Source organism: Marmota flaviventris, chromosome 19, assembly GCF_047511675.1.
Source record: "Marmota flaviventris isolate mMarFla1 chromosome 19, mMarFla1.hap1, whole genome shotgun sequence".
NCBI lineage: Eukaryota > Metazoa > Chordata > Mammalia > Rodentia > Sciuridae > Marmota > Marmota flaviventris.
Genome location: NC_092516.1, coordinates 20,448,042 through 20,474,939, shown reverse-complemented (window position 1 = coordinate 20,474,939; position 26,898 = coordinate 20,448,042). Strand labels below are relative to the sequence as shown.

The 26,898-nt window shown below is 48.1% G+C and overlaps 1 protein-coding gene and 1 pseudogene across 2 annotated transcripts; one reads left to right on the top strand and one right to left on the bottom strand.

Annotated features, from left to right (window-relative positions):
* The first annotated feature begins 5,039 nt into the window (after window positions 1-5,039).
* On the top strand, window positions 5,040-10,884 carry LOC114103110 (sulfotransferase 1A1-like; annotated as a pseudogene).
* Window positions 10,885-11,244: 360 nt separating this feature from the next.
* Sgf29 (SAGA complex associated factor 29) lies at window positions 11,245-26,621 on the bottom strand. Of its 2 annotated transcripts, XM_027948656.2 has the most exons (10): window positions 26,454-26,621; window positions 21,899-21,987; window positions 19,797-19,872; window positions 19,140-19,212; window positions 13,845-13,909; window positions 12,866-12,995; window positions 12,652-12,798; window positions 12,375-12,410; window positions 12,130-12,292; window positions 11,245-11,454 (listed from the first exon to the last, which is right to left on the bottom strand). In XM_027948656.2, the coding sequence occupies exons 2-10, from the start codon at window positions 21,971-21,973 to the stop codon at window positions 11,338-11,340; spliced, it is 882 nt and encodes a 293-aa protein (XP_027804457.1). In that variant the 5' UTR covers window positions 21,974-21,987; window positions 26,454-26,621; the 3' UTR covers window positions 11,245-11,337. The 2 variants fall into 2 exon arrangements, with proteins under 2 accessions (XP_027804457.1, XP_027804458.1); XM_027948657.2 differs by lacking the exon at window positions 26,454-26,621 and having other exon boundaries at window positions 19,797-19,927; window positions 21,899-21,982.
* Between the last annotated feature and the right edge of the window lie 277 nt (window positions 26,622-26,898).

Below are 26,898 nucleotides of genomic sequence, written 5' to 3'. Positions count from 1 at the left end.
TGAGAACTTTCTGTGCAAAGGTACAGGACAAGATTTCCCAGGAGCTATGGTAAAGCCCTGCCTGAGGCAGTTCTATGCAAAGGCACAGAACAATAACAGTCTTGACCTTGAATTCAGATACCACCTTCCAGGGATAGAGAATTCTGAGCAGAACAAGATAACCACAATACCTTGCAAGTGCTGCAACCTTCAAGCCTGCCTGCTTTGCAAGAGTTTTGGATAGTGGGCTTCCTGAGTGCAGCAAGAGAATAACAGGATGTTCCTAGCACTGCAACAGTAGAATAGCTAACAAAATGTTTCTTGTTCTGTACCTTTTTAGTGCACAAAGAAAAATGCCCCTATAGTTTTGACTTCCTGATTGTTAGGCCCTATATAATAAATGTGCTGAACCAGGTCTAGGTAACTGTTCCTCCATCAGAGGTCAGAGTCCCTCCTGGTCCCAGCTCGCTCGCTCTCTCTCTCTCTCTCTCTCTCTCTCTCTCTCTCTCTGTGTCTTTCTTAATCCCCCACCACCCATCACCAGTTTCTAGGGTTTGGCCGGGCAGTTCACAGCAGGAAACTATCAAGGTAGTTCTAAAAGGAAAGTTTATAACTGTGAATGCCTATATGAGAAAATCAGAAAGATCCCAAATAAACAACCTAATGATGTATCTCAAGGCCCTTGAAAAAGAACAGATAAATTCCAAAGCCAGTAGAAGGAAGGAAATAATTAAGATCAGAGCCAAAAATCAATGAAATAGAGAATAATACAAAGGATCGATGAAATGAAGACTTGGTTCTTTGAAAAGATAAACAAGATTGATAAGCCTTAGCAAAACTAACAGAGAGAAAGAGAGACCCAAATTAAATAAAATTAGAGATGAAGGCAGGCAAGTGGCACATGCCCATAATCCCAATGGCTATGGCAGAAGAATCACAAGTTCAAGGCCAGCCTCAACAACTTAAGAAGGCCCTAAGCAACTTAGCAAGACCTTGTCTCAAAATAAAATAAAAAGGGAAGGGGATGTGGCTCAGCAGTTAAGTGCCCCTGGGTTCAATCACCAGTACAAAAAAGAAAGAAAAAAGAAATAAAAATGAAAAAGGAGAAGTCACCACAGACGTCATAGAAATCCAGAGGAGCATTAGGGACTATTCTGAAAACTTACACTCCAAAAAATTGGAAAATCTAAAAGAAGTAGATACATTTCTAGATATATGTGACCTGCCAAGATTGAATCAGAAAGTCATAGAAAAATTAAACAGACCAAAATCTAGCAATCAGATAAAAGCAGTAATAAAAAGTTTTCCAACAAAGAAAATCCCAGAACGAGATGGAGTCTCAACTAATTTCTTCCAGAACTTTAAAGAACTAATGTCAATGCTTCTCAAATTATTGCATAAAACAGAAAGGGATAGAACATCTCCAAATTCATTCTATGAAGCCAGTGTCTGATACCAAAATCATATAAGGACACATCATCAAAGAAAACTATAGACCAACATTCCTGATAAATTCAGATGCTAAAATTCTTAATAAAATATTAGCAAGTCATATTCAACAACATATTAAGAAAAGTGCACATCATGACAAAGTTGGTTTTATCACAGGTTGCAAGAATAGTTTAACATATGCAAATCAATAAATTACACATAAATAGAATTAAGGACAAAAATCACATAGTCACCTCAATAGATTCAGAGAAAGCCTTCAACAAAATTCAGCCCCCATTAATGATACAAGCACTGAAGAAAGTAGGGAGAAAAGGAATTTATCCCAACATCATAAAGTCTACATACAACAAACCCAAAACCAACATCATGGTGATGGAAAAAAACAACAACAACAAAAAAAAAACCTGAAAGCATTTTTCTTTAAAATCTGGAACAAGACAAGGAGGTCTCCTCACATCACTTCTATTTAATATAATTCTTGAAACTCTAGCCAGAGCAACCAGGCAAGAGAAGGAAATTAGGGCATACAAATAGGGAAAGAAGAAATCAAATTATGTTTGCTGATGACATGATCCTATGTCTGGAAGACCCAGAAAACTCCACCCAAAGACTTCTAGAGCTGATAAACAAATTCAGCAAAGTAGCAGATTACAAAATCAACATACAAAAACCAATAATGACTCTTCTGAAAAATAATCAATCTTTTCTATATATCAGCAATAATTTTTCTGAGAAAAAAAGTCCATAAAACAATCTCATTTGCAGTAGACTTAAAAAAATTAGGGATAAATCTAACTAAGGAGGTAAAAGATGATGAAAAATACAAAACATTGAAGAAAGAAACTGAAGAAGAACAATTAATATAGTTAAAATAGCCACAGTACCAAAAGCAATATATAGATTCAGTGCAATACCCATCAAAATAACCAGTGACACTCTACACAGAACTAGGGGGAAAAAGAGTCCTAAAATTCATTAGGAAGAATAAAGACCCAGAATAGCCAAAGTAGTTCCAAGCAAAAAAAGCAATAATAGATGCATCACAATACATGACTTCAAATTATATTGCAGAGCTATAGTAACAAAACTGCATGGTACTGGCACAAAAACAGGCACATAAACCAGTGGCACAGAATAGAAGACACAGAGACAAACCCACACAGATAAAGATCCTTAAAAAAGCATTCAAAAACATACATTGGAGAAAAAGAGCCTTTTGAACAATGGTGCTGGGAAAACTGGTTATCTATATGTAGAAGAATGAGATTATATCTTTATTGCTCACCCTGCACAAAAGTCAACTAAGAATGGATCAAAGACCTAGGAATTAGACCAAAAACTATGCAACTTGTAGGAAAAAAAAAAACATAGGATCAACACTCCAGCATACAGGCAATAACTCCCTCAATAGGACCCCTTAAGCTAAGGAAATAATGCCAAGAATTAATAAATAGAATAGCATCAAATTAAAAAAGCTTCTGCCAAGCAAAGGAAACAACAATGTGAAAAGAGAACTTTCACATGGGAGAAAATCTTTACTTGCTTCTCTTCTGACAGAGGATTAATATCCAGAATGTATAAAGAACTCAAAAAAGTTACATTAAAAAAATAACACAAATAGGAGATTGGTTTGTGACTCAGAGGTAGAGCGCTCATCTAGCATGCGTGAGGCACTGGGTTCGATCCTCAGCACCACATAAATATTTAAAAACAAATGTGGGGCTGGGGTTGTGGCTCAGCGGTAGAGCGCTTGCCTAGAGCGTGCAAGTCCCCGGGTTCGATCCTCAGCACCACATACCAACAAAGATGTTGTGTCCACCTATAACTAAAAAATAAATATTAAAAAATAACCTAATTAATAAATGTGCAAGTAAACTAAATAAGTAACTCTGAAAAGAAAAAATACAAATGGCCAACAAATATATGAAGAAATAGTCAACACCTTTAGTAATTAGGAAAATGCAAGTCAAAACTACATTGAGGACTGGGGTTGTAGCTCAGTGGTTCAGTGCTTGCTTAGCATGTGTGAGGCACTGGGTTCGATTCTCAACACCACATATAACTAAGTAAAATAAAGGTCTACTGACAACTAAAAAATACTTTTAAAAAACTACGTTGAACATTCATCTCATTCCAGTTAGAATAGCAACCATCCAGAATACAAACAATAATAAATGCTGGAGAGGATGTGGAGAATGAGGAACACTTTTGCATTGTTGGTGGGACTGTACAGTATTACAACCACTGTGGAAATCAGTATGGAGTTTCCTGAGCAGACTAGGAATGAAACCACCATATGGCCCAGCTATACCTCTTCTCGGTATTTATCCTAAAGAAATAGCATACTACAGTGAGACGTGCATACTCACGCTTAAAGCAGCACAATTCACAATAGACAAATCTGTCAATGGATGAATGGATAAAGAAAATGTGGTATATAAACACAATGGAATTTTTTCAGCCATAAAGAATGAAATTATGTCATTTGCAGGACAATGAACAGAATTTAAGAACATCATAATGTTAACATAACATATTAAGTGAAATAAGCCAAACTCAGAAAGTCAAAAGTCCTATGTTCTCTCTCATATGTGGATGCTGCATAGGAAAAAGGCAGGGTGTGGGGAGGGGAGTTCAGGGGAGGTTGATCTCAGGAAAATCCAAGGGAGATCAGTAGAGTAGGGGAAGGGGACCATGGGAGGGAGGAAGAGAGGGAAAGGAAAGGGAAGGGAAGGGAAAAAATTGTATTGTTCTACTGTATGCACCTATGGATATGTAACAATGAACCCAACCATTGTGTACACTTATAATGTACTAAAAATACAAGGAAAAAGAAGATTTAGCCTCAGCTGGTGTGGGAGTGAGTGGAGGCTCACAGGCCACCCCTCCTTCTCTTCTCCTTCCCCAGGGACATGATCCTCATCATACAGGGCTTTTGATCTGTGGTGGCCGCCCTTTGGGTAAGAAAGGAGACCAGGTCTGCTGGCTTACAGGTGAACCCCAAGGACTGTCCCCTGTCTGGACTGCCCCAACGCTCTAGTCCTCCCTGGTAGCCTAGCAGCACCCGCGTGCTTTACATTGCCAGAATCTCTGCCCGTCACTGCCACCACTACCCCAACCTGGCCCAAAATCACCAAGCAAGGCCCATTGGAGACAATGACCTGACCGTGAAGAGGACACACAGGCTCCCACTGGGCCTTAAACAATGAGGCGACCTGGATTTAAGGTTGTTGAAGGACCAGGCAGCTCGCACCCTTGAGCTGCTCTGCCCCCACTTGTCGCGTTCCTCACGACTAAAACACTCGGGGTCACTCCAGGGGAACTGGGCTGCACAAAATAACCACACAAGAGACAGAGATACTTTTTAAATCTTTGGATCCTGTGACGGCTCCTCTGACCTTAAGGGTCTGAAGAAAGAGAGAGAGAGAGAGAGAGCGCTGATCCCTTTTACTGAGGAGAAGCTATTCAAATGAGGCAAGGGGTCAGATTTCAGGGTTTGAGTCTAGCATCCTGATGTCTGCTGACAACAGGTTGACTGACATCTATGTTCACTGACATCTAGAATCTTTCCGTGGAACATTCTATCCCAAACAGGGCAAAGGGGTAGGATGACAAAGGAACAGGTGAGTATAGCTCCTGAAAACATGCCTTCTACTTCCTGGGCTGGGACAATGCCCAAGTCACCAGGAAATGTAGTGATCGATCAGAGCCTCTTGCTCCAGGATGGAAGGCTTGGGTCATTCAGAGTGCTCCCCACACCCACTTCTAACCTGGGAAGGGTAGTGCTCGTGGGTCCTCGGACCCACCACTATCAACAGTCCTTTCTCTTGTGTGGAAGGCTCTTTCCTAGACCTTCAGAGTTGACCATGTGCCACCCTCTTGGGGAGGTCTCCCCTGGCTACATCAAAAATTATTGTTCTTCCTTGTGGTCGGCCTGTTTCCCCAACATATGAGTTTATTGTGGTTCTGGGGATAGAAATTTGAGACACTCTGTCACTAAGCACATCCCCATAATTTTTTATTTTGCCATGGTCTTGCTAAGTTGGCTGAACTGGCCAAGAACATGCGATCCTCCTGACTCCGCTAACCGACTCGCTGGCCTTGCAGTTATGTGCACAGAGACTGGCCTGCTGCTGCCCAGCAACACTCACTTGGGTGAAGCATGTATTCTTGTCTCAAATAGAACAAATTTTATTATCTTGAAACCTGCCTCCCCACTCTTCCGTAAAGTCCAGGAGGGCAGGTCTTATTCACTTTCAGAACAGAACAGAACTCAGAGCAGATGGCCAATCAATACCTAACAAATTAACAGATGGAGGCCTGGCTTCTACTGACTCCTCAATAGATATGAGTTACTCCCTTTCTACTCTTCCCTACCTGCCACCACTTACTGGGTAAAGTCAGTCCCCTGTGTTGCCACATCCCGGCTGTCCCTAAAGACCCATGTGATCTGCCTGGCAGAGGAGTTCCTTCAGGAAGAGCCAGGGCAGCTTCTGCCCCTGAGGGCCAATGTCCTAGGTGAGTGCTGTCCTCTTTCCCAGCCTGGCCTAGCTCTGGGGAGAGGGTGCAGTGGTCTAGTCCAGGTTGGGAAGCTGAGTCCTTGGCACCCAGGGCCAGGACTGCAGGGGACTTGAGAAGCCTGACTCTGTATCATCTCCTACCAACGGCACCCTTGACAGCTGTGAGAAGTCACTGTTTTGGGGAGACCTGATCCGGCTGTGCCAGGTGGGCACTGAGGAGGAAGAGGATGGCTGGGAATGAGAAGAGGTGAGAAGTGATTCTGGCCACCCCTCCCTACCGGCCTCCATCCCTTAGGCTGCATTTGACCAAGCTCTTATCTCCACAGGAACACTAGACAGACATGCTGGACACCTGACCCTCAGCATCCCCAAGTCTTCCCTTCTACTTTTTTTGTGCCCCTCCCCCTGTCCACCTTGATCTGGACAATTTTTATTTGAGTATAATAGGAAGTTTTGAGTTAGGGTAACTTCTTCTGGTGTTTCTGGGGAGGTCTGGGTAAGGAAACAGAAATTGGAGGAGGGGCCTCTGGACCAACCATGTGGCCAGCCTCTCCCCTGCCCAGAGGCCTCTCTGCCTGACTCTGTCCAGCTTGGCGCTTAGGACTCACTACACTTGGGAGACTCAGGAGACTCCCACTGTGACACAACCTCCCACCTTCAGTGTGCAGCTAGAATTTGATTGTGATCCAAATAGAAAAATGCAGAGGATCCATGTGGCCCTCTAATCTTCCTGCCCCAGCCTCTTCAGCCCAGGGAAAGAAGAGCACCTGTGGGCTGTGCTCCACCAGCCGTGAGCCACGCTCCTTGAGATCCCAAAGGAACCATGAAGCAGGGGCTCCCTTCAGTGCTAGAAGGTTCTAGCAACCTGTTCTTTCTAATTCCATGCTGCCTCAAAACAGCCTTCCTTGCTCTGCTCCACCCCCAGACCCTTGGCCCTGCCCACTCAGCACTCTGGTCTGGCCCCATGAGCAGAGCCTGCAGTTCTGGAATATCCATGGCTACTCTGGCCTGGAGCCAGCAGGAAGGTGAATGGCCCTGAACTCCACCTTTCCTCTCGCCTTGCCTCCCTGAACTTGGTCAGTGAGAAGAAGCTGTTTGTGCATGTCTGTAATCCTTGACTCAGGAGGCTGAGGCAAGAGGATCACAAGTTCAAGGCCAGCCTCAGTAAATTAGTGAGACCCTAAGCAACTTAGCAAGACTTCTGTCTCAAAATTGAATATAAAAGAGGGGGCTGGGTATATAGATCAGTGATAAAGGGCCCCTGGGTTTAGTTCCTAGTACAAAAAAAGAAAGAAAGAAAGAAGAAGAAAAGGTCCTCTGTTAACCTGCTGTGTAAGGGTGGAGTTTAGAGGAGTGATCCAGAAGCCCCGATTAAACCTGAGAAAACATCCTCCCCTTGGGTCCTTCCCCTAATTTCTCTAGTTTGTTCTACATGCTAAATGCACATCTTGGGTTTTCAGACAGGTGTGTGTGCGAGCCAACACTGACACGCCCCATCCCCAAACCACACCCTTCTTTCCAGGAGGACAGCCATTCCCTGGGCTGGCTCCTCACCCCTCCCACTTTGAACCTACAAAACCTTCAGCTCAGAGAGCGGCTCTTCAGTCCCATGTCACACCTCTGCTAATCCAGTGCCCGCCAGAAGGCCGGAAGGCCAGTATCCTGAAAGGTCAGATGAGTGCCAGATTAGGGGTGGCTGGGCAAGACACCCTTGTCTGGCCCGGCTCCTGGCTCCAACATCTTCTAGGTGCTCATTTTCTTGTTCAGGCACCATTGGTTCTCTTGGCTGGGGCTTCTACCTCCCTGTTCTTTTCCCATGGACACCCATCACAATAGGACAACTCTACCCTGGCCTGAGTCCCCCTCCCCTCTCTGCTGAGTGATCAGTTTTGCCCATTCACATGCAAGACTGGCCCACCAACCACGTTCAGCTGCTCAGTTGGTCCTGTTTGTCCTGGAGCCAAGATGGAGTTTGGGTGGGCAAGTGGCTGGCGGGGGGGGGGGGGGGTGTTTCCGGATGTGAAGGGCCCAGGGAGCTATAGAAGAGGAACAGCACAGAGAGGAGCCCATGGGGAATAATAAGAGCAACCAAGCTGACCGGCAAAGCAATTGGCTGGGCAGGAGAGGTGTACATCACAGACAGAGTGCTTGCCTAGCATGCAGGAGGCACTGGGCTCCCTCCTCAGCACTGCAAGCAATACAAAACAAAAATGGAATGGACAGGCCCTAGAAGATTTGTTTTAAGCACTCACTGGAACCTCCTGGAAATCTTCCCAAATCCAATGTCTGTGACCAGATGCCAGGAACTGCTTACACTGCCCTAGAGTCATGGAAAATTCTGCAGAAGGTGCAGCCCAAGCCGTGAACCACTGCACTGGGGTTTAGACCTGCCTCCCCATCCCAGCTCCCCGCTCACTAGCTTGGTGAGCTTGTCAACTCACAGAGCCTCCTGAAGTCTGTGTCCTAATCTCAAAGCAACAATCCACAAATACTGTTTTGTGGTGGTATTCAGAGAAGTAGAGCAGGCGCTGGTCCCTGACTCAGCAGCACGGAGCTGGTCCAGGATAACTCCTGTCCTCTGCTGGTCAATGTGAAGGGGATCCCCACCCACCAAGTACTTTGCAGAGATGGTGGGGCCACTTCAGAGCTTCCAGACCTGGCCCAATGACCTGCTCATCAGTACCTACCCCAAGTCTGGTAAGTGAGGACGGCCACCCTGCTCCCCTACTGGGGCTGCAGTCCCTACCTTAGTCAGCGGGGCCAGGCCCTCCACCCGGATCATGCCTGCTTCTCTCCCTTTCCAGGCACCACTTGGTTGAGTGAGATACTGGAGATGATCTACCACGGAGGAGACCTAAGGAAGTGTCATTGGGCCCACATATATTTTAGGGTGTCCTACCTTGAATTCAAATGCCCAGGTCTCCCCTCAAGTGCCTGGTGTTGTCCTGGGCCAAGTTCCAGGTTCCAGCTCATCAGACCTTCCCCTGCCCACACCTTAGGCCTGGAGTCTCTAAAAGACACACTTGTTCCGGATCCTCAAGACCCACTTGCCACTGGCCCTGCTTCCCCAAGTCTGTAAGTCAAGGTGAGTGGCAGGGGGCCCAATGGACCATTCCAGCTTTGGTCCTCTTCCTGGGAAAGTCTCTTCAAGCTGTGGGAAGGCCACCTGCCCTCACTGTGGCAGGGCCAAGAAGACAAGGAGAGTGAGACTGTTCTTTTGGCGGGGCTGGGGGGCAGGTACCTGGCATAGAACCTGGTTCATTTAACCACTGAGCCACATCCCCAGCCCTTTTTAAATATTTTAGAGACAGGATGTTGCCAAGTTGCTTAGGGCCTAAGTTGCTGAGGATGGCTTTGAACTTGGGATCCTCCTGCCTCAGCTTCCTGAGCCATTGGGATTAAAGGCTTGGGGCCCCATGCCTTCTTTAGTTCAGACCTGAGAACAGGAAAGCTCAGATGCTTGGAGGCTCATACAGGGGCTCGAAAGACCTCAACTTGCCTTGATCTCCATCTGGGTGTGTGGTGGAATTCAAGGGGTCAGATTAGGATGAAGTACAGCCAGGAGTCTCCCATCAAAGCTGAGTTCAGATCCCAGCAGCCACAGCCATTCCTGAGGTCTCCAGCAAGTCAGCCTCAAGGCCTCAGCATGTTTCCTTGTCAAGCTGAGAGGGAACCCCCCACAGGGGTGCTGTGAGGGGGCCAGGCAGGCAGGAGGGAGGCAGTCCTGGGGTGTGTGCATGGGGTGGTGTAGCTGGCAGTGGGTGTCGTCTGTCCCTGCAGGTGATCTATGTTGCCCACAATGCAAAGGACGTGGCTGTCTCCTATTACAACTTCTACAAAATGGCCAAGGTGCACCCTGACCCTGGCACCTGGGACAAGTTCCTGGAGAAGTTCATGGGTGGACAAGGTGGACCCCAACATGGAGGAAGGAGGGGGCTAGAGCTGAGGACGGCCACCTAAAACTCATACCAAACCCTACTGGTCCTTTCCCCAGTGTCCTATGGGTCATGGTACCAGCACGTGCAGGAATGGGGAGAGCTGAACCGCACTCATCCTGTGCTCTAACTCTTCTATGAAGACCTGAAGGAGGTGAGACTGCCTACTACTTCTATCTATGTCCCACCCAGGAGGCAGGAACCTCAGGGGACCTGACAAGGCCCTCAGGACCCTCCCCTTTGGCAGGCCCACCCAGTCCAGTTCTCCCCACATTGCCTTCCTGGCCTGGAACCACAGAGCCAGCCCAGCTCAGGACCCAGCACAGCCCTTATGTTCTAGCACCTGCCCAAGGCTGCGCCACACCTGGGGCCACAGTTCTAAAAGACTGTCCCTGCCCTCTCTCCTCAGGCACCACACAGGGCTCACTCCAGAACCCTAAGGCAGAGAGCTAGTCATTTTGCTCCAGGGAAAGAGGTCCAGGGTAAAGCAGCTGGGGCTGGGAGGTTTCCAAGTGGAAATGGCCAGCCCCCCACTTCCCATAAGCAATCCAAGCCCCCTCTGAAGGGCCCTTCTGCTGCTCTAGAACCTGAAAAGGGAAATTCAGAAGATCCTGGAGTTTCTGGGGCGCTCCCTGTCAAAGAAGACCGTGGATCACATTGTCCAGCCACATCCTCCAAGGAGATGAAGAAGAACCCCATGGCTGACTACAGCACCTTTCCTACTCATATCCTAGACCACAGTATTTCTCCCTTCATGAGGAAAGGTGGGTGCCCCAACAGGAGGGTATTTGGGGAGGGAAGGGTAGAAGCAGCTGCCAGATCCTGCCTTGAGTCTCTTGGGACCACCTGTGTACGGGACTCCAGCATTACTCTGTCCCTCCCCAGGCATCCCAGGGGACTGGAAATCTGCCCTTACTGTGGCCCAGAATGAGCACTTGGATGCCCACTATGCGGAGGAGATGGCAGGCTGCAAGCTCAACTTCCGCTGGCAGCTCTGAGTGGTGTCGTGGACACAAGCCTGACCCATGACCTCAGGAATAAAATACAAACACAGAGAGGTTCAGGCCTATATGCCCAGCTCTCAGGAGGCTAAGACAGGAAGATCCCAAAGTTTGAGGCCAGTCTAGGCTACCTCAAAATAAAATAACATTAAGGAAAAAAAAGAAAAAGGCAGGGAAGGTTACAAATGCAGCCGAGAGGTAGAGTGTGGGTGAGTTCAATTTCCATTATCACCAAAAAATAAAAATTTAAAATATCTATATAATCTGTTCAAGACAGAGATTCTCTTGGAAGACTCTCTGGAGCAGGTAGGGCCCTCTGCCCCTGCCCCCTACAGAGGAAAGCCAGGAGACACAGGAGAGGGGGAAGAATATTTATTTGATCCCAGAAAATCCTCTCTTGCCTTCTCCCATGAGGACGGCAGCAGCAAACCTCCAGTCTGCCGGTTAGCTTCACTTTTTCTTGGGTTCCTTACAAGCCACCACGTACCTCTGGGCCACATTGAGGGGAGGGGAGTAGCCATCTGCATAGGAGGTGTCTTCAAAGAGAACCGAGTAGTCATCTTGGGGCTGCCAGGGCAAACAGGAGGGGCTGGTCAGAGGCTGCCGGGACAGGCCAGCCTCCTCCTGGCCTGGAGCCTGGCCCAGCAGGAACCCTGTGAGCTCCCAGCCTCTCTGGTCCTCATCTTTCACTCTGGAGTCAAGGGGTCCAGATGCTCACCCCAGTCCCTGCTGCTCCAGAGCTAGTTCTCCAGGCAGCAGATAAAGAGTGGGAAAAAAGAGAGACTCGCTACCCAGGGGTCAGCCTAGACCTGCAAGGATGTCTGGGGCCATTCAGGAGCCCTGTGTTGAGAGGATCAAAGACAGCCCAGAGAGCAGACAGGTGTCCTAGAGGCACAAAGAGAACAGCCTTTAGCTGCATCAGGTTACCAATGACCAGAGTCTCATGTGTCAGTGTCGGCAAGAGCTGGGGTGACGGAGGGAATCAGGAGACATTGGTATGTGCTCCTAGCTTAGGCCTGGGGTCCAATTATGGTCAAAGTGAGGAAGGACAGGAGGGCAGAGCAGCCTGCTCAATGGGGGCAGGCTCCGGCTCAGGCTGGGCAGGAGGGATTCACAAGGTAGATGTAGGTCCTTTAAGTTATGAGGCCATGAGAGGAGAAAAGGGAAGGACTCGGAAGATGACCCCATGCCCTGTCTTGGAGCCGGGTGTCATGAAAGGCCTGTCCACGGAGGCTGCCTTACCCGCTGTGGGGGCGTATGGATCAGGGCACGGTAGAAGCAGGTGGTCTGGGGATACAAGGCCAATACAAGCTGCTCCTTCTGGAATAAGGCCTCAGGGTCCGTCTCAGGGTTGGCTTTCCACTGGGGCAGTGGGATGATGCGCCGGCGGCTCAGGGTGTGTCTCCTGAGGGGAGACCCAATCAGCCCAGGGCCAGGGAGACCACTTGCCAGGAGCCTGGCCACCCCATTCCCAGATGGACACTCACTCTTTGCCTTCTTCATCAATGTCATCTACCTCATACCTGTGGGGGAATGGAAGGAGGACACCGGGTGTAGCCAGGTGCCCACTGCAAGCCAGGGAGCCAGAAAGAGGAGGAGGGGGAGATGGAGAATGGGAAAGTGGCCCGAGGAGCCCAGTGCCTCCCACACCTCCTGCCCAGGTGCCCTCCGGGGAAGCTCTTCTCCCACTGTGCACACAGGCTGAACAATGCCAGCGGAAGAGGGTGTGGTGAGCAAGGTTCAGCGGGGTGGGTGTCCACTCACTTGTTGGTGGCATGGCTGTAACTGACCACCTCTGCCAGGATCCACTGCTCATCCCCATCCACAGCCTTGACCCGCGCAGCCACCTTGTCTCCAGGCTTGGCCACATAGTCCCCTGAGGCTGGAATGGCTCCACAGAGGGGTGGGGGCCTGTGAGTGGAAGGAGCATTAGTCTGGGCCTGGACACCAGGCCCCCCCTGCTGGCTGCCACCCTCACTTGTCACCAGGCTTCCCGATCCACAGGGGCAGGGTCATGGCCGACTGCTGCAGCAAGGTCATCAGCACCCCTCTGCGCATGGTCTTGCGAGGCGGCTCCGAGTCATTGTACAAACCTGCGATCTTGGCCGCTGTGGGTAGGAGGTGCATCCTTGAGGCCCCAGGGAGGGGCACCTGCCCTGAGACCCCCCCCCCAGCACCCTGCTCTGTGCTGTCAGAGGAGCTCAGCAGGGAGCCCCCACCTCCCAGTTACTACCAAGGGTCCAGCCCCTTCCCTGCCCATCCATCAGATGTCCAAGTTGGGACCCTGACAAGCTAAACTGCCAGGGTGATGAGGTGTGGGGACCATGGTCACCCTTGAGGGGAGGAGCTAGAAAGTTGCCAAAGGGTGGTTTGGAGGTGCAGTCACCTCTGTCTCCTGACCTGGGCACCGTTGGCCTGAGTGTGCTGGGTCAGCAAAACCCGCAGGAGCCTTACCCTTCCGGGCACTTTTCTAATCATCTATTCACCCAAAATTGAGAACCAATCATTCAGTGTGGACCTTTGGCCTCTCAGGCATGGTTCCACGTACCCCTCAACATCAAACAAAACCAAACTGGCAAGGAGACAAGACCAAGGGACAAGGGGTCTGCCCACTTTGGCAAGAAAGGCGGGGAAGCCAGGGCAATGGCGTCTGTGGCCTGGAAGGCAGCGCCTAGGTGGCAGCCACTCGTGGGCCTTGCTTCATGACACAGAGTGGGGCTCTGCCAAGCTCTCCAGGTTCCTCCCCCACAGCAAGAAGCAGAGTGGGTGGTGGGAGGAAGGAGGGAGGCACAGGCCCTGGGTCACAGAAGAAGGGAGAACCAGAAGGAAAACCCTTCCTGAGGCCATGTGCAGTGATAACCTGTCAGTGCCACTGGCTCTCCACAGGAGGCCTGATGGCTGTCCTAGCAGCCCCCACTCTGCCTGCTCAGGAAACCCTAGTGCATCCCCCAACTCACCAATCCGCCTCTCTTCCAACAGCGACTTGATCTCAGCAATCTTATCCAGGGCTTTGCGGAGGATGCTGAGGGTAGGAAAGGCAGAGAAGAGGTTTTGGGGCGTGCACTTTCTTGCTTATGTCAGGCTGGGCTCTTCAGGCAACCCTAGTGCTACAAACTAGAGATCCTGAGGACAACACGGGCCATGTAAGGACCGTTCAATGGGCACAAGGAATGCACACAAGGGAGCTGGAAACCTCCTCTCGCCCAATGACCCCACAGCCATCTCAACATCCTAATGCAACACACTACATGTGTGTGGCAGTAATAGTGTAGACAAACCTACTGCATGGCCAGGTGTTTGACAGTAGAGCATGCGTACTTACACACAGTACAGTACACTCGATAACAGTGACTGTGCTACTACTGGGATTTGGGGGTTTTTTCTTTTGGTACTGTGGATTGAACATGGGGCAGTTAACCACTGAGTCACATCTCCAACCCTTTTCATTTTTTCTTTCTGACAGGGTTTTGCTATATTGCTTAGGGTTTCACTAAGTTGCTGAGGCTGGCCTTAAACTCATGATCCTTCTGCCTCAGCCTCCCAAGATACTGGGATTACAGGTGTGCACCACTGCGCCTGGCTATGCTACTAGATTGAGCATTAACTTCACTTTCTTTTTTTTTTTTTTTTTTTAATTTTTTTTTAGTTGTAGATGGACACAATATCTTTATTTTATTTATTTTTTATGTAGTGCTGAGGATCGAACCCAGTGCCTCACACTTAGCGCTCCACCACTAAGCCCCAGCCCCAGCCCCTTCACTTCACTTTTGATTGTTAGATTATACTCCTATTTATTAAATAAAGAAATTAACTGGAAAGCAATATGCCCTTGACACCAGTAGCTGCCTCTCTCATGTTTACCGCATGTCTTGTTTGCATCGATAGGTCCCCGAGTGAGGCCTATAGCATCTAGATTTGCTTAAGTTCTCTGTCATGTTCTCACAATCATGAACCTACCTAATGCCACACATCTCAGAATGTTAAGTAATCCATGCCTGCGTTTGTAATCTGCATGTGTGTTTGGGCGGGGGGGTCCCTGGGGCTCAAAATCAGGCCTGGTGCATGCCAGGCCAGAGCTCTGTCACCGAGCTAAATTCCCAGTCCTGGCTTAGCTAAAAGTACAAATGGCAAGGCAGCAGGAAGAACAGGCCCGAGGCCCTAAGATAAGGATCCTATGAAGGAAGGCAGGTCTGGCTGGGCTGCCTGTGCTGAGAGCACATGACATATCCTGCAGAAAAGCAGCTGCGGCTCAGGCCACTCTAACATCCTGCTGAGGTGATGAGGACAGAAGTGAGAACCCAGGGTCTTCCCTAGGTAGGACAGAGCCAGTGCTGTGGAGACTGTCCTGGCTAAGAGCAACGCTGGAGCACAGGAAACTCATCCATGCAAGACCACAACCAGGCACAGACCTCTGCCCAGACTTGTGGCCCCAGGAAGCTAAGGAAGTCAGTTTATGGAGGTTCCAAGTTGATAGAAACCCAAGTCACCTGGCGCAGATATCACCACAAAACTTCATGGAGGCAGGCTTCTACTCCTGTCCCGGTACTGGGAATTGAACCAAGGGACACTCCCCTGGGTTCTCATCCTCAGTCCTTTTTATTTATTTATTTTTAATTTAGAGACATGGTCTCGTCAAGTTGCCCAATCGGGTCTTGAACTTGCAATCCGCCTGCCTCAGCCTTGGCATAGCTGGGATCATAGGCGAGTACCACTGCAACCAGTCAAGGCAGGCTTCTTTATTTGAGATCTTGGGGAACCACCCCAGAGGGCATTTCAAGAGCAATGTGCTCCACTACGGGTCATTTTATTACCTGCTCCCAGAGCAGACCCGAGCCCATTCCTCAAGCAAAGCTTTATTAAACACCCCTTGGTACAAAGGCCTCTGCCCAACAGGAAGGAGACACATGAACAACCACAATACAGCATTCCAGAATGTGACCCTGTGGGTGTCCAGAGCAAGTGACTCACAGCGCTCAGCAGGCAGAGGCCAGGGGACAGTGGAAGACAGCAGCTACACCAAAGCAGGACAGGTGAACTGCCACCCCACTGTGCGAAGCACTCAAGTTCAATGGGTTTGATATGTGGGGCAAGGGAGGCTTAGCCACCACAGGCTTGGGAACACTGGGACACTGGCAATCGGGCAGCCTAGAGAGCAGAAGAAGAATAAAAGCCAGTAGATCAAAGGAAACTCTGAAAGGCTGGTCACTGATGCTTGACTCATTTGGAGGACAGAGTTTTTGTACAGCATGTCCAAAGTTCTACTCCGTGTGATACCAAACAAGTGGTTATCCACCCTATCTGGACATGAGACTCTCCTGGTGAAATCCCAATTATTTCAGGCAAGAATCATAAAATGGATACTCAAACTAATGGTCTGAAGTGAAACAGGATGTATGCATAGTTACAAAGTATCTCCCAGAGATGGGCCAAAGACACCACCTTGACCAACAGACAAACAGCACCTCGGGCCTTCTAGTAGGCGCACCATGGACCTTACGTCTGTGCCGCCACTGCCCAAAGCATAAAATCTGAATCTAGCAGTAAGGAAACGTCAGACACATCTACATGGAGAGATGTGCTACAAGATGACCTATGTCCTTAAAATGATATATCATGAAAGGCCAAGACAGCCTGGAACGGTTCCAGATTCAAGGAGACCAGAGATATGACATTAAATGCAATGCCGACCTGCACTAGAAAAAATGGTCCATTCCTTTTGCTATACAGGACCTGAGCAGAAAATGATGAAATATGAAGAAGGTCTCTAGTTCCTCAGTATGTATCTGAGTTAATGTCCTGATTTTGAGAATTCTGTACTATAGGGTCGCATAAGAATGTCTCTGTTGCTGGGAGGTGTAGTGTAATTCCAGCAACTTGAGAGGCTGAGACAGGAGGATTGCAGGTCTGAGGCCAGACTAGGCACCATAGTGACACCCTGTTTCAGTGGAGAGTGCCCCAGGTCAATACCCAGCACTGAGGGAAAAAAAGAAAAGAATGACTCTTTCTTTTAGGAACCACTGACACGTGTTATAGTGGCCAGATCAGGGCACACGGTGAGACCCAGCTGCATGGGTCCTCCCCAGCAGCTAGACTGGAGTACCCCTCTTGCCCATGCCCCTTTCCACCCTAATATTGGGCTGAGAAGGTTTGATTCAGTATTTATGGAGCAAATGAAAGAAGGTTAAAGAGTCTGAAAAAGTAAAACAACAGCAGAACTTCAGGGTGGGCCCTGCATCCACCAAATAAGCTTAAAATGTTTCAGCTTGTGTGCAGTGCCAGCGGTGGCCCACGCCAAACTGGTTCCAGAGTCTCTTCACTCCGCGAGCAGTCAGACTGGGATGTGAGTCTGCTCTTTAAACTCAAATGAAGGACTGGGGCTGCAGCTCCATGGTAGAGCCTTATCTAGCCTGTATGAGGCCCGGAGCACCCAAGAAAAAGAAAAAAAAAAAAAGGTACGCCTCTGACTCTGCGAGCCACCCCGCCTCGGTGAGTGAAAAACGGCCCGACTTCAGCCAGGTGATAATCTGCGGACCAGAGAGAGGGCAAGGTGGGGAGGGCTGGCCAGCCAGGAGGAGGAAGCTGTTTCAAGACGCCTCAGTCAGAATCCAGAGGCTCCTGCCTGGGTCAGCCCCACCCTTCTGTTCTGCTTCCCAACCTGGCATAAGGGACCCCACCAGACCCCTTTGTCCAAGCTGGAAACCTTGGAATCTGAATTCAATCTCCCCTTTGCTAACTGGCCCCTAATTTGATTCAGAAATGGCTCCCCCAACCCCATACTGGGGATTAAACCCAGGGGTGCTTTACTACTGAGCTGCTACATCCTCAGCCTATTTTTATTTGCTATTTTGAGATAGGATCTCACTATTGCTGAGCCCGGCCTCAAATTTTTGATCCTCCTGCCTTGGCCTCCTGAGAAGCTGGGATTTCAGGTGTGCACCCAGACCTAGCTCAGAAATGGCTCTGAACCTATCCTTGCTCCCAGTCCCCACTGCCATTGTCCCATTCACTTCTATCACCATCTGGGGCCTAGTCTCCTACCTAGCCTTGAACCCACCCAACCATTCTTTTTCATTCCTGCTTTAAGTCTTCACTGGCCTGCCCGGCCCCCAGGATGAGGCCCACAGTACAACAGGCCCTGGTGTCCTGCCCTCCTCTTCCCCAGTCCTGAGGCCTGCTCTCTGGACTGGGCCCTTGAAGGCAGGGTTCTCCCCTTTCTTGTGTCACCTGCAGAGATGGCCCAGCACCAGACTCAGGTGAGCATCAGCAAAGCCTACAGGACGGTGGGCAGACGGCAAAGAAAACCAAGGAAGTAAACGCAGGACAGAGCCTGAGGGAGCCACACAGGAGGAGGAGGGAAGAGCCCTGGGGCCATCAGCAATGCTGAGCAGCGACTCTGGCCCATGGTTGGCATCCCAGGTCCCTGAACAAGCTCAACAGTTATTTAAACTGCAGACCACAGCTTATTATGTAATCATGAAATTATCATCTTGGGTACAACCTGCATTAAAAAGTAAATAAATAAAGTAATAGCCTATACTTAGTAACACTAATAACTTTTGTCCCTATTCTGTAACATATATTCATGTAAAATAAATATACCCTGTGGAAAGGCACCATTTTGTCATCTAGCAGGGTATTAAAGAATACAGGATTTGGGCCTCAACCCAGGTTTCTGGTGGATTATATAACCCTTCTGGGGCCTGTTTTCTTATCTGTAAAATGGGGGTAATTTCTTTAAACTACTCAAAGGAGTGCTGTGTGGATTAAATGAGATAAACATAAAAAGTACTTAGAATGGTCCCAGCAGCACAGTGAGGCTGCAAAGCAGCCTTTATTATATCACTGGGCCTCAATACAGAACGTATCTCCACCGTGGGGGATGGCCCCAAGAGCCCACCAACCCTGGCATCTGGCATTGTCTATGCTTTATCCCATTTTATGTTCACAATCCTGTAGGGAGTGACTGTCCCAGCTTTCCTGAAGAGGGAACAGAGTCTCAGCTGAAGCTGTGCCCCAGGGCAAAGGACTAGGGAATGGCAGTGCTGGGACCTGACTCACGCTGTGCCGCCAGGTACCCAGTGGCAGGCCTCCCTGGAGGAGGCACTAGGAGGGCGGGAACCAGGGGAGAGACCAGGCAGGATGACTCTCCTCCACAGGAGACCCAGGCTGGGGGCTCTAGTGCGCGGGCGCCCAGAGCCCAGCGCCAGGCTAGGAAGGGAAGAGGGCAACAGCAGGGCCGGGACAGTACTCACTTGCACTCAGCCTCCGCATCGGCCTTGGCGGTGGTGTAGAGGCCTCGCAGTTTTGTCCGGTAATAAGGAGAAACTGTAGAGCGAGCACAGGGTGAGAAGGCATGGGTGAGGGGGCGGCAGCCACATGGCACTGCTCCCAGGACACCAGAGCCATATTTGGGAGGCTCAGAGAGGCCAGGACCCAGAGCCTGGGCTTTACTGGCTCCGCAGTGTACCCAAGGGCCGACAGCTCCTGCTGAGCAAGTTCATGCTCAGACACTACCACAGCTAAGGCAGCACGTTCTGCCTCTCCCCATCATGACACAGCAGAAAATGCTGGTCAGCATCAGACAGAGGGACAATTTTCAAAGCTACTCAGGACTAAAAAGCACAGCCCAGATGTGTGACCACCCGGGAGCCCCGGGGGTGCGTGCAGGGGACAGCTGCATTCCACAAACCCCCCCTCCACCTAACAGGGTGGCTTTTCACTCAAAGGGGAACTTTCTCTAGATGCAGCCTCAAGTCACAGGCTTTCCAGTCCCCAGACTCGAGGGATTTTGAGGTTCTTTAGAGCTGATGAGTCCATCACCAGTCTCCTGGGTCACTTAAGGTCACTCAGCCTAAGGGAACACTGGCTCCCACCCAGTCAGCCCCTCCCTCCTGAGCCCCGCTACTCACTCTTATTCTCTGTCTGCATCCGCTCATGGGTCTTCTGGATGTTCACTAGGTTGTGTTCACTCCTCGATCGCTCTTCCTGTGAGCATGAGGTTGAGGGGACAGGAGCAAGGCCTTCATTTGGCACCCTGCATCTTGGGCCAGAGCCCCATCCCATCAATCCGAATGTACAAGTTCAAGACAAGCTTTTCCCCTGACTAATAATGCAAAAACATTACAAAAGCCATTAAGAGTTAAATCATGAGTTACCCTTTAATGGCACCCTTTATCAAAAAGAGATAAATTACAGATTCCATGGAATCACCATTAAAATTCCTGGTGATTTCTATGAAGAAATTGACAAACTTATCCTAAAACTCATATGGACACTCGAGGACCCACATAAGCCCAAACAATCTTGAAAAATGAAAGTTGAAGGACTCAATTCAAAATCTACTACAAAGCTACAATCATCACAAGGATGAGGTAGGCTGGGGTGTAGCTCAGTGGTCAAGCACTTGCCTCGCATGCTTAAAGCCCAGGGTTCCATCCCCAGCTCTATACAACAAAAACAAAAACATAACAGCCCAGTGGCACATTCCTGTAAGGCCGGAGGCTGGGGCAGGAGCCAGCCTCAACAACTTAGCAAGACCCTGGCTCAAAATAAAATAAAAAGTGCTGGGGATGTAGCTAAGTGGTAGAGCGCTCCCAGGCTCAATCCCCAGGGCCACCAAAAAAAAAAAAAGAGGAATGAAGGTATGTCACTAGCACATGGAACAATAGAACAGAATCAAGAATCCAAAAATTAGCACACACAGCTGTGATCAATTGATTGGGATAAGAAGTTGAAGGTGGATGTACTGGTACAATTCTTCCCCATATACTGGTCCCTGGGAGCAGGGCTACAGCTACAGACACTGGAGGCAGGGACGACCCCTCAAGAGAAGGTAAAATTCTTCCTTTTAACTCCGATGTGGGATTTTTTTAAGTACATGAGGTTTAGGCTGTGCCTTTATGCCATGTGGGGCAAAACAGTGGGGCAAACAGTGAGCACAGCCTCACTGTGGAGAGAGCCCAATACTCTGCTCCTCGTAACTAACCCTATGTGGATGGAATAACAGGAAATGGACGAGACAGTACCGCTGCCAGCCACCCAGACAGCACAGGGGCCAATCTAACACCTCCCACGGGTGGAAAAGTATGGACAGTGTTTACCACTGACAAAGGAGAGGAGCACTCGCTCTCAAATGCTCTCCTGGTGAGTGTAAGGTTAGGAGGACAAGGGGCGGCCTGCATCTGTTATCCTGCGTCTGAGGCCAAAGAATGAATACAGGGGTTATGTGATGAAAGAAGTCAGTCTTATAGTAAAACCTAAGAGAGACTCAGAGCGAGAGAATATGGTGTCCCTTCACTCTTACACCAGGTGCCCGGACGCCGGCCAAGACCACTCCTGCTTCTGGAAGCTGACCAGGTCAAACAGAAGCTGGCAGACCTGAGTGGCCTCCTGAGAGACGTTCTGACGACCAGGATGATGATAAACTGAATGGAACTCTAATGCTGTGCCAGCGTCTTTTTCTGTTCTTCAAATTTTACTTCATTAGTAAACTATTTTTAGAGCAGTTTTAGGTTTAAAAAAACAGAGCACACAGCACAGAAAGTCCCCATATTCCTGCTCTCTTCGATGCAGTTTCCCCAATCATTCACATCTTGCTTCAGCATCGCTCCTCTGCTTCGAGGACGGACCAGTACTGACACACTACTAACTGCAGTCCGTGCTCTAACAAGGCTGTGGTTTTGACAAATGCTTACTGTCATGTATCCGCCATTATAGTATATTATAGACATGGCTGCACAACTCTGAATATACTCAAAACTACTGGATTACACACTTTAAATGGGGCATAGGATGCTATGTGAATTATCTCCCAATACAGCTGCTAAACAAAAAGAATCCGGAAATCCTGTACGTTACAGAAAATCCAACAGGAGGCCCAGTCATGCCCACACCACCCCCCACCATCTTCATTCCTGCATTCACATTCTCTGGGAACACAAGTCCCACCGGCAATCCTCCTCAGCTCTGCATCACAGCCCTGACCCTCCTCTCGAGGGCTATGGCTTCCTACCTGGGTTTGCTTGATGAGCTGGTGGAGCTCTGTGAGAAGTTCTGCAATGCGGGAGTCGGCAGACACGAGGGCCATGGCGTATAAGGTGCCTGGTGGGGAAGGGAGAGGACATTAGTGGTTCCTGTGGGCTGAACTGCATTCCTTCAAAAGATACGTGGAAGTCAAAAATGAAATTAAAAAGAGAATTCCATTTACAATAAGAGAACAAAATACTTAGGAACAAGTTTAATAAAAGTATAAAATCTTTACTCTTCAGCGTAAAACACTTTTGAAAGATATTAAGAAGACCTAAATAAATGGATCTTAGAAGACAGAAAATTAAGATGATAATATTCCTCAAATTGATCTACAAATTCAAAGCATTCTATATGAAAATCCCAGCTGGCTTCTCTGTAAAAACTGACAAACTCATCCTAAAATTCATAGCAAAGTCAAGGGACCCAAAACAATTTTGAAAATTAAAAAGTCAGAGGAACCATATTTCCCAATTACAAAACTACTACAAAGCTATAGTAATCAAAATGGTGATTACATGTAGACCAATGGACCAGAATCCAGACACTGAAATAAACCCTGACATCTAAGGTCAACTGAGTTACAAAAAGGGTACAAAGACAACTCAATACGGAAATAGTCTCTTCAACAGATGGTAGAGGAACAAGTGGATATCCACATACAGAAGAATGAATTAGGACCTCTAATCTCAGATCACAGACAAAAATTACCTAAACAGAAACTTCTCAAAAAGATATACATATATTACTGACAAAAATACCTGAGACAATCAACTTATAAGGAGAAAAGGTTATTCTGGCTCTCAGTTTCAGAGGTTTCAGGCTGAGGCAACTTGGCCTTACAGCACATCATGGTGGGGGCATGTGGCCGAGGAGACCTATTCACTTCATGGTGGCCAGGAAACAAAGGGGGGAGCCAGGACTTAATATCCCCTTCAAGGACATGTCCCTGATGATCCAATTTCCTTCCAATAGTCCCACCCTAAAACTTACACTACCTCCCAATAGTGCCAGGCTGTCAACCAAGCCTTTAACACATGGGTCTTTGGGAGACATTTAAGATCCAAACTTATAGCAGAACAAATGACCAACCAGTACATAAAACCACATTCCACCTCTTTATCATCAGGGAATGCAAATCAAAATCACAAGGAGATATACCATTTCATTCATAAAAAAAAGAGACATAAGAACAATTGTTGCTCAGTACAATGGCACACGCCTATAATCCCAGCAGCACAGAAGGCTGAGGCAGGAAGATTGCAAGTTCAAAGCCTGCCTCAGCAAAAGCAAGGGTGCTAAGCAATTCAGTGAGACCCTGTCTCTAAATAAAATACAAAATAGGGCTGGGGATGTAGCTCAGTGGTTGACTGCCCCTGAGTTCAATCCCCAGTACCAAAGTAAGGAAATAAATAAATAAGAAAAACAATTGTTGGCAAGCAAGTGGAGAAAATGAATGGGGAAGTGTGGTATTATACACATAATGTAGTATTACTCAACAATAAAAAGAAATGAAGTACTGACACATGTTATGACATAGATAAACCTAAAAAACCTATGCTAATTAAAGACGCCAGCCACAAAAGACCCCATATTATGTTTCCATTTATAAGAAATATCCAGAATCAGCAAATCCATACAAAGATAAGTAGGGAAGTACTGGGGGAGACAGAGGAAATGGATAAGACACTTTTGACAGGGGATTAAAAAAAATTCTTGGGCTGGGGATGTGGCTCAAGCGGTAGCGCACTCGCCTGGCATGCGTGCGGCCCGGGTTTGATCCTCAGCACCACATACAAACAAAGATGTTGTGTCGCTGAAAACTAAAAAAAAAAAATAAATATTAAAAAATTCTCTCTCTCTCTCTCTTTAAAAAAAAAAAAATTCTTAATTTGAATGTAATAGTTGCTTAAACCCACTGAACTGTACACTTTAAAAAGGTATACAATTCCCATTCACCTAAGTCTAGGCACATACTGATGTACTTTCTGCCTATTTTTTATTGGGGGGGGGGGGGGGCCTGGGATTGAACTCGGGGACACCCAGCCACTGAGCCACATCCCCAGCCCTATTTTGTATTCTATTTAGAGACAGAGTGTCACTGAGTTGCTTAGCACCTCGTTTTTGCTGAAGCTGGCTTTGAACTTTCGATCCTCCTCCCTCAGTCTCCCAAGCTGCTGGGATTACAGGTGTGCATCACGGTGCCCAGCTTCTGCCTCTTTAGATTTGCCTGCACTGCACTTCATTTCCTCATACTACTGAATAATATTCCATTGTTTTGGTACACCACATTTTGTATATAAATTCATCAACTGATGACCATTTGGGTTGTGTCCACTTCTGGGCTATTATGAATGATGAACACTCACATATAGTTTTTGTGTGGACATATTTTTAAAAAAATATGGATACAATATCTTTATTTTTATGTGGTCTTGAGGATCAAAACCAGTGCTTCACGCATGGCAAGTGCTCTACCACTAACCACAGCCCCAGCCCTGGATGGACATATTTTTTTCATGTTATATTTAGGTGTGGGTATCCATCACTGGATTATATGGTGACTCTATGTTTAATATTCAGAGGAACTGCCTATTCCCAATGTGGGTAAACCATTTTACATTCCCACCAGCAATGTGAGGGCTCCACTGTCTTCATCTATACTAACACATCTGTCACCTGTCTTTTTATTACAGCCATCCTAGTAAGCCTGAAGTGATATCACTAGTTTTGATTGACATGTCCCCGATGGCTAATGACAGGAAGCATCTTTTCTTGTGCTTGCTTGTTGGCCATTTATGTATCTTAGAGAGTTGCCTTCATCCATTTTTAAGTTGCTTTGTCTTTTTTGAGTTGTGTCCTTGGATGTTTTTAAATTGTTATGAAATCCAATTTCTTTTTTTTCTTGGTCACCTGTGACACTGATCTGTTTTTTTACCACATGTGCAACACTATTTTTACCATCATAGCTCTAGGAATCTACTCTGTAGCAGGCACAAGGGATATATAACAGTGAATGAGACAAAGAGTCCCATCTTCCTCTTAGGAAACAGTCCAGAAAAGAACCCAGGCATTAAACATTTATACACTGCATAATGCCATTTTAGTCAAGAATAGACCAAATATTGATGGTGGTTGCATAATATTATAATGGAGCCGAAAAATTCCTACTGCCTAATATTTTTACTATAACTTTCCTTATGCTTGGATACATAAAAGGTACTATTTTGTGACAATTACCTACAGTATTTAGTACAGTAACATGCTATACAGAGTTGTAGCCTAGGAGCAACAGGCTATATCTTATAGCCTAGGAATGTCTGGGTTTGTATAGGTGTGCTCTATAATGCACAATGAAAACACCTAAAAATGCATTTTTCAGAATGTTTTCCTACAGCTAGCTGCTGTATGACTACAGTTCCATATAATTATCCGTAGGAGAAATAAGCACTAAAGGAGACAGAAGATAAAGCAGATAAATGGATAACCCTGAGTTATTATTAAGACATTAGAGAATGTCAAAGAACTGAAAACAAATTCTCAGGCAGAAAGGCCCTCCCAGGCTGAGTGCATCGGCATGTGCCTGTAACCCCAGATACTCAGCAAGCTGAGGCAGAGGGATCATAACTTGGAGGCCAGCCTGAAGAACTTCAGCAAGATTCTGTCACAAAATGTGATTTAGAAAAGGCTGGAGTAGAGAACGAGCTTGCTTCGCATGGGCCAAAGCCCTGGGAAGTTCTGGGTTCAATCCCCAGTAATGCCAAAAAAAAAAAAAAAAAGTAGGGGGGTGAGGGCATACCATGTACCATGTGCCAAGTGCCAAAGAGAATACTCACAATCAGACACCCGGAAATGAAACTAAGCCTCAAGGGTAAATATGTGCTAACAGAATGAAGGAGAAGGAAGCGGGGACAGGGGTCAACAAGGGGCAGAAATCTACTGCATCAAATCCTGCTCAGGACCTAGAACTAACTGACCATTGAACTTGGTGACCCAGAAATCATTGGTGGCTTTGGAAAACCACTAGTGGGCTGTTTCAGGGGACTAGCGGAGCAAACGGCCTGCCATAAGGGAGTTGAAGAGACTGGAAGAGAAAAAGCTGCTAATGGGTCTATCCCTTGGATGCAAATGAGGTTAATTGGAGGTAGCTGGAAGGTGAAAGAGAGTGAATGAGGTTGTTGGGCATTTGGGGGACAAGGAGAAAAAAGTGCAAGTGTCCAGGGACTCATCCTCACTGCTCAACTTCTAGCGCCTGAGTACCCTACCGGGGGCGGGCTCCCTAGTCAAGCTGGGCGCGGCGCGGCGTGGCGTGGCGTGGCTTCCCACCCTCGCCGGGGACGAAAGGGCGCAAGCGCAGACCCCGGGGGGCCGGCGCCAGGCGCCCTTCCCGAACTCCGCCCCTTTCCGCTCAGGGCGCGTGCGCACGGCCCCTCGAAGGCGGCTCTCAGCGAGGCCCCGAACCGGAGCGCGGAAGAAGGACCTCGGCCCTCCGTGCCCGCCTTTCTCAGGCGTTCCCAGGCCCGCGGCACAGCCCCACCTACCGAATCTCAAGCGGAACAAACGCGTCGCGCTGGAAATTGCGACGGCGACAGTAGGTGCGTCCCGCGAACGCTTTTTCAGAGTCTGCGGATGGTAACGCGCTTGCGTTCGAAGATTCGCGGCACGTCGAGAACCACACACGCTTTTTTTTTCCTTTTATGAGCTTGGTTGAGCGCTGAGGGCTTTCGTGCGCATGCGCGGCCTTTCCTCTGTGACGTGCCGCGCTGCCTCTTGGGAAATGTGGTTTTTAAATTGACACCTGTGCACGACTCCACAAACCACGGTGCTTGTGTGTTTTCAGTGCTTTCTCTCACATCCCAAAGCTGCTGTAAAAAGCAAATGTACTTAAAAGCGAGAGTGGAGCGCTCGCCTAGGATGCGCGAGACCATGGGTTTCATCCCCAGCATCAGAAAAAAAAAAAAAAAATAGAGCAGATTTTTGATGGGG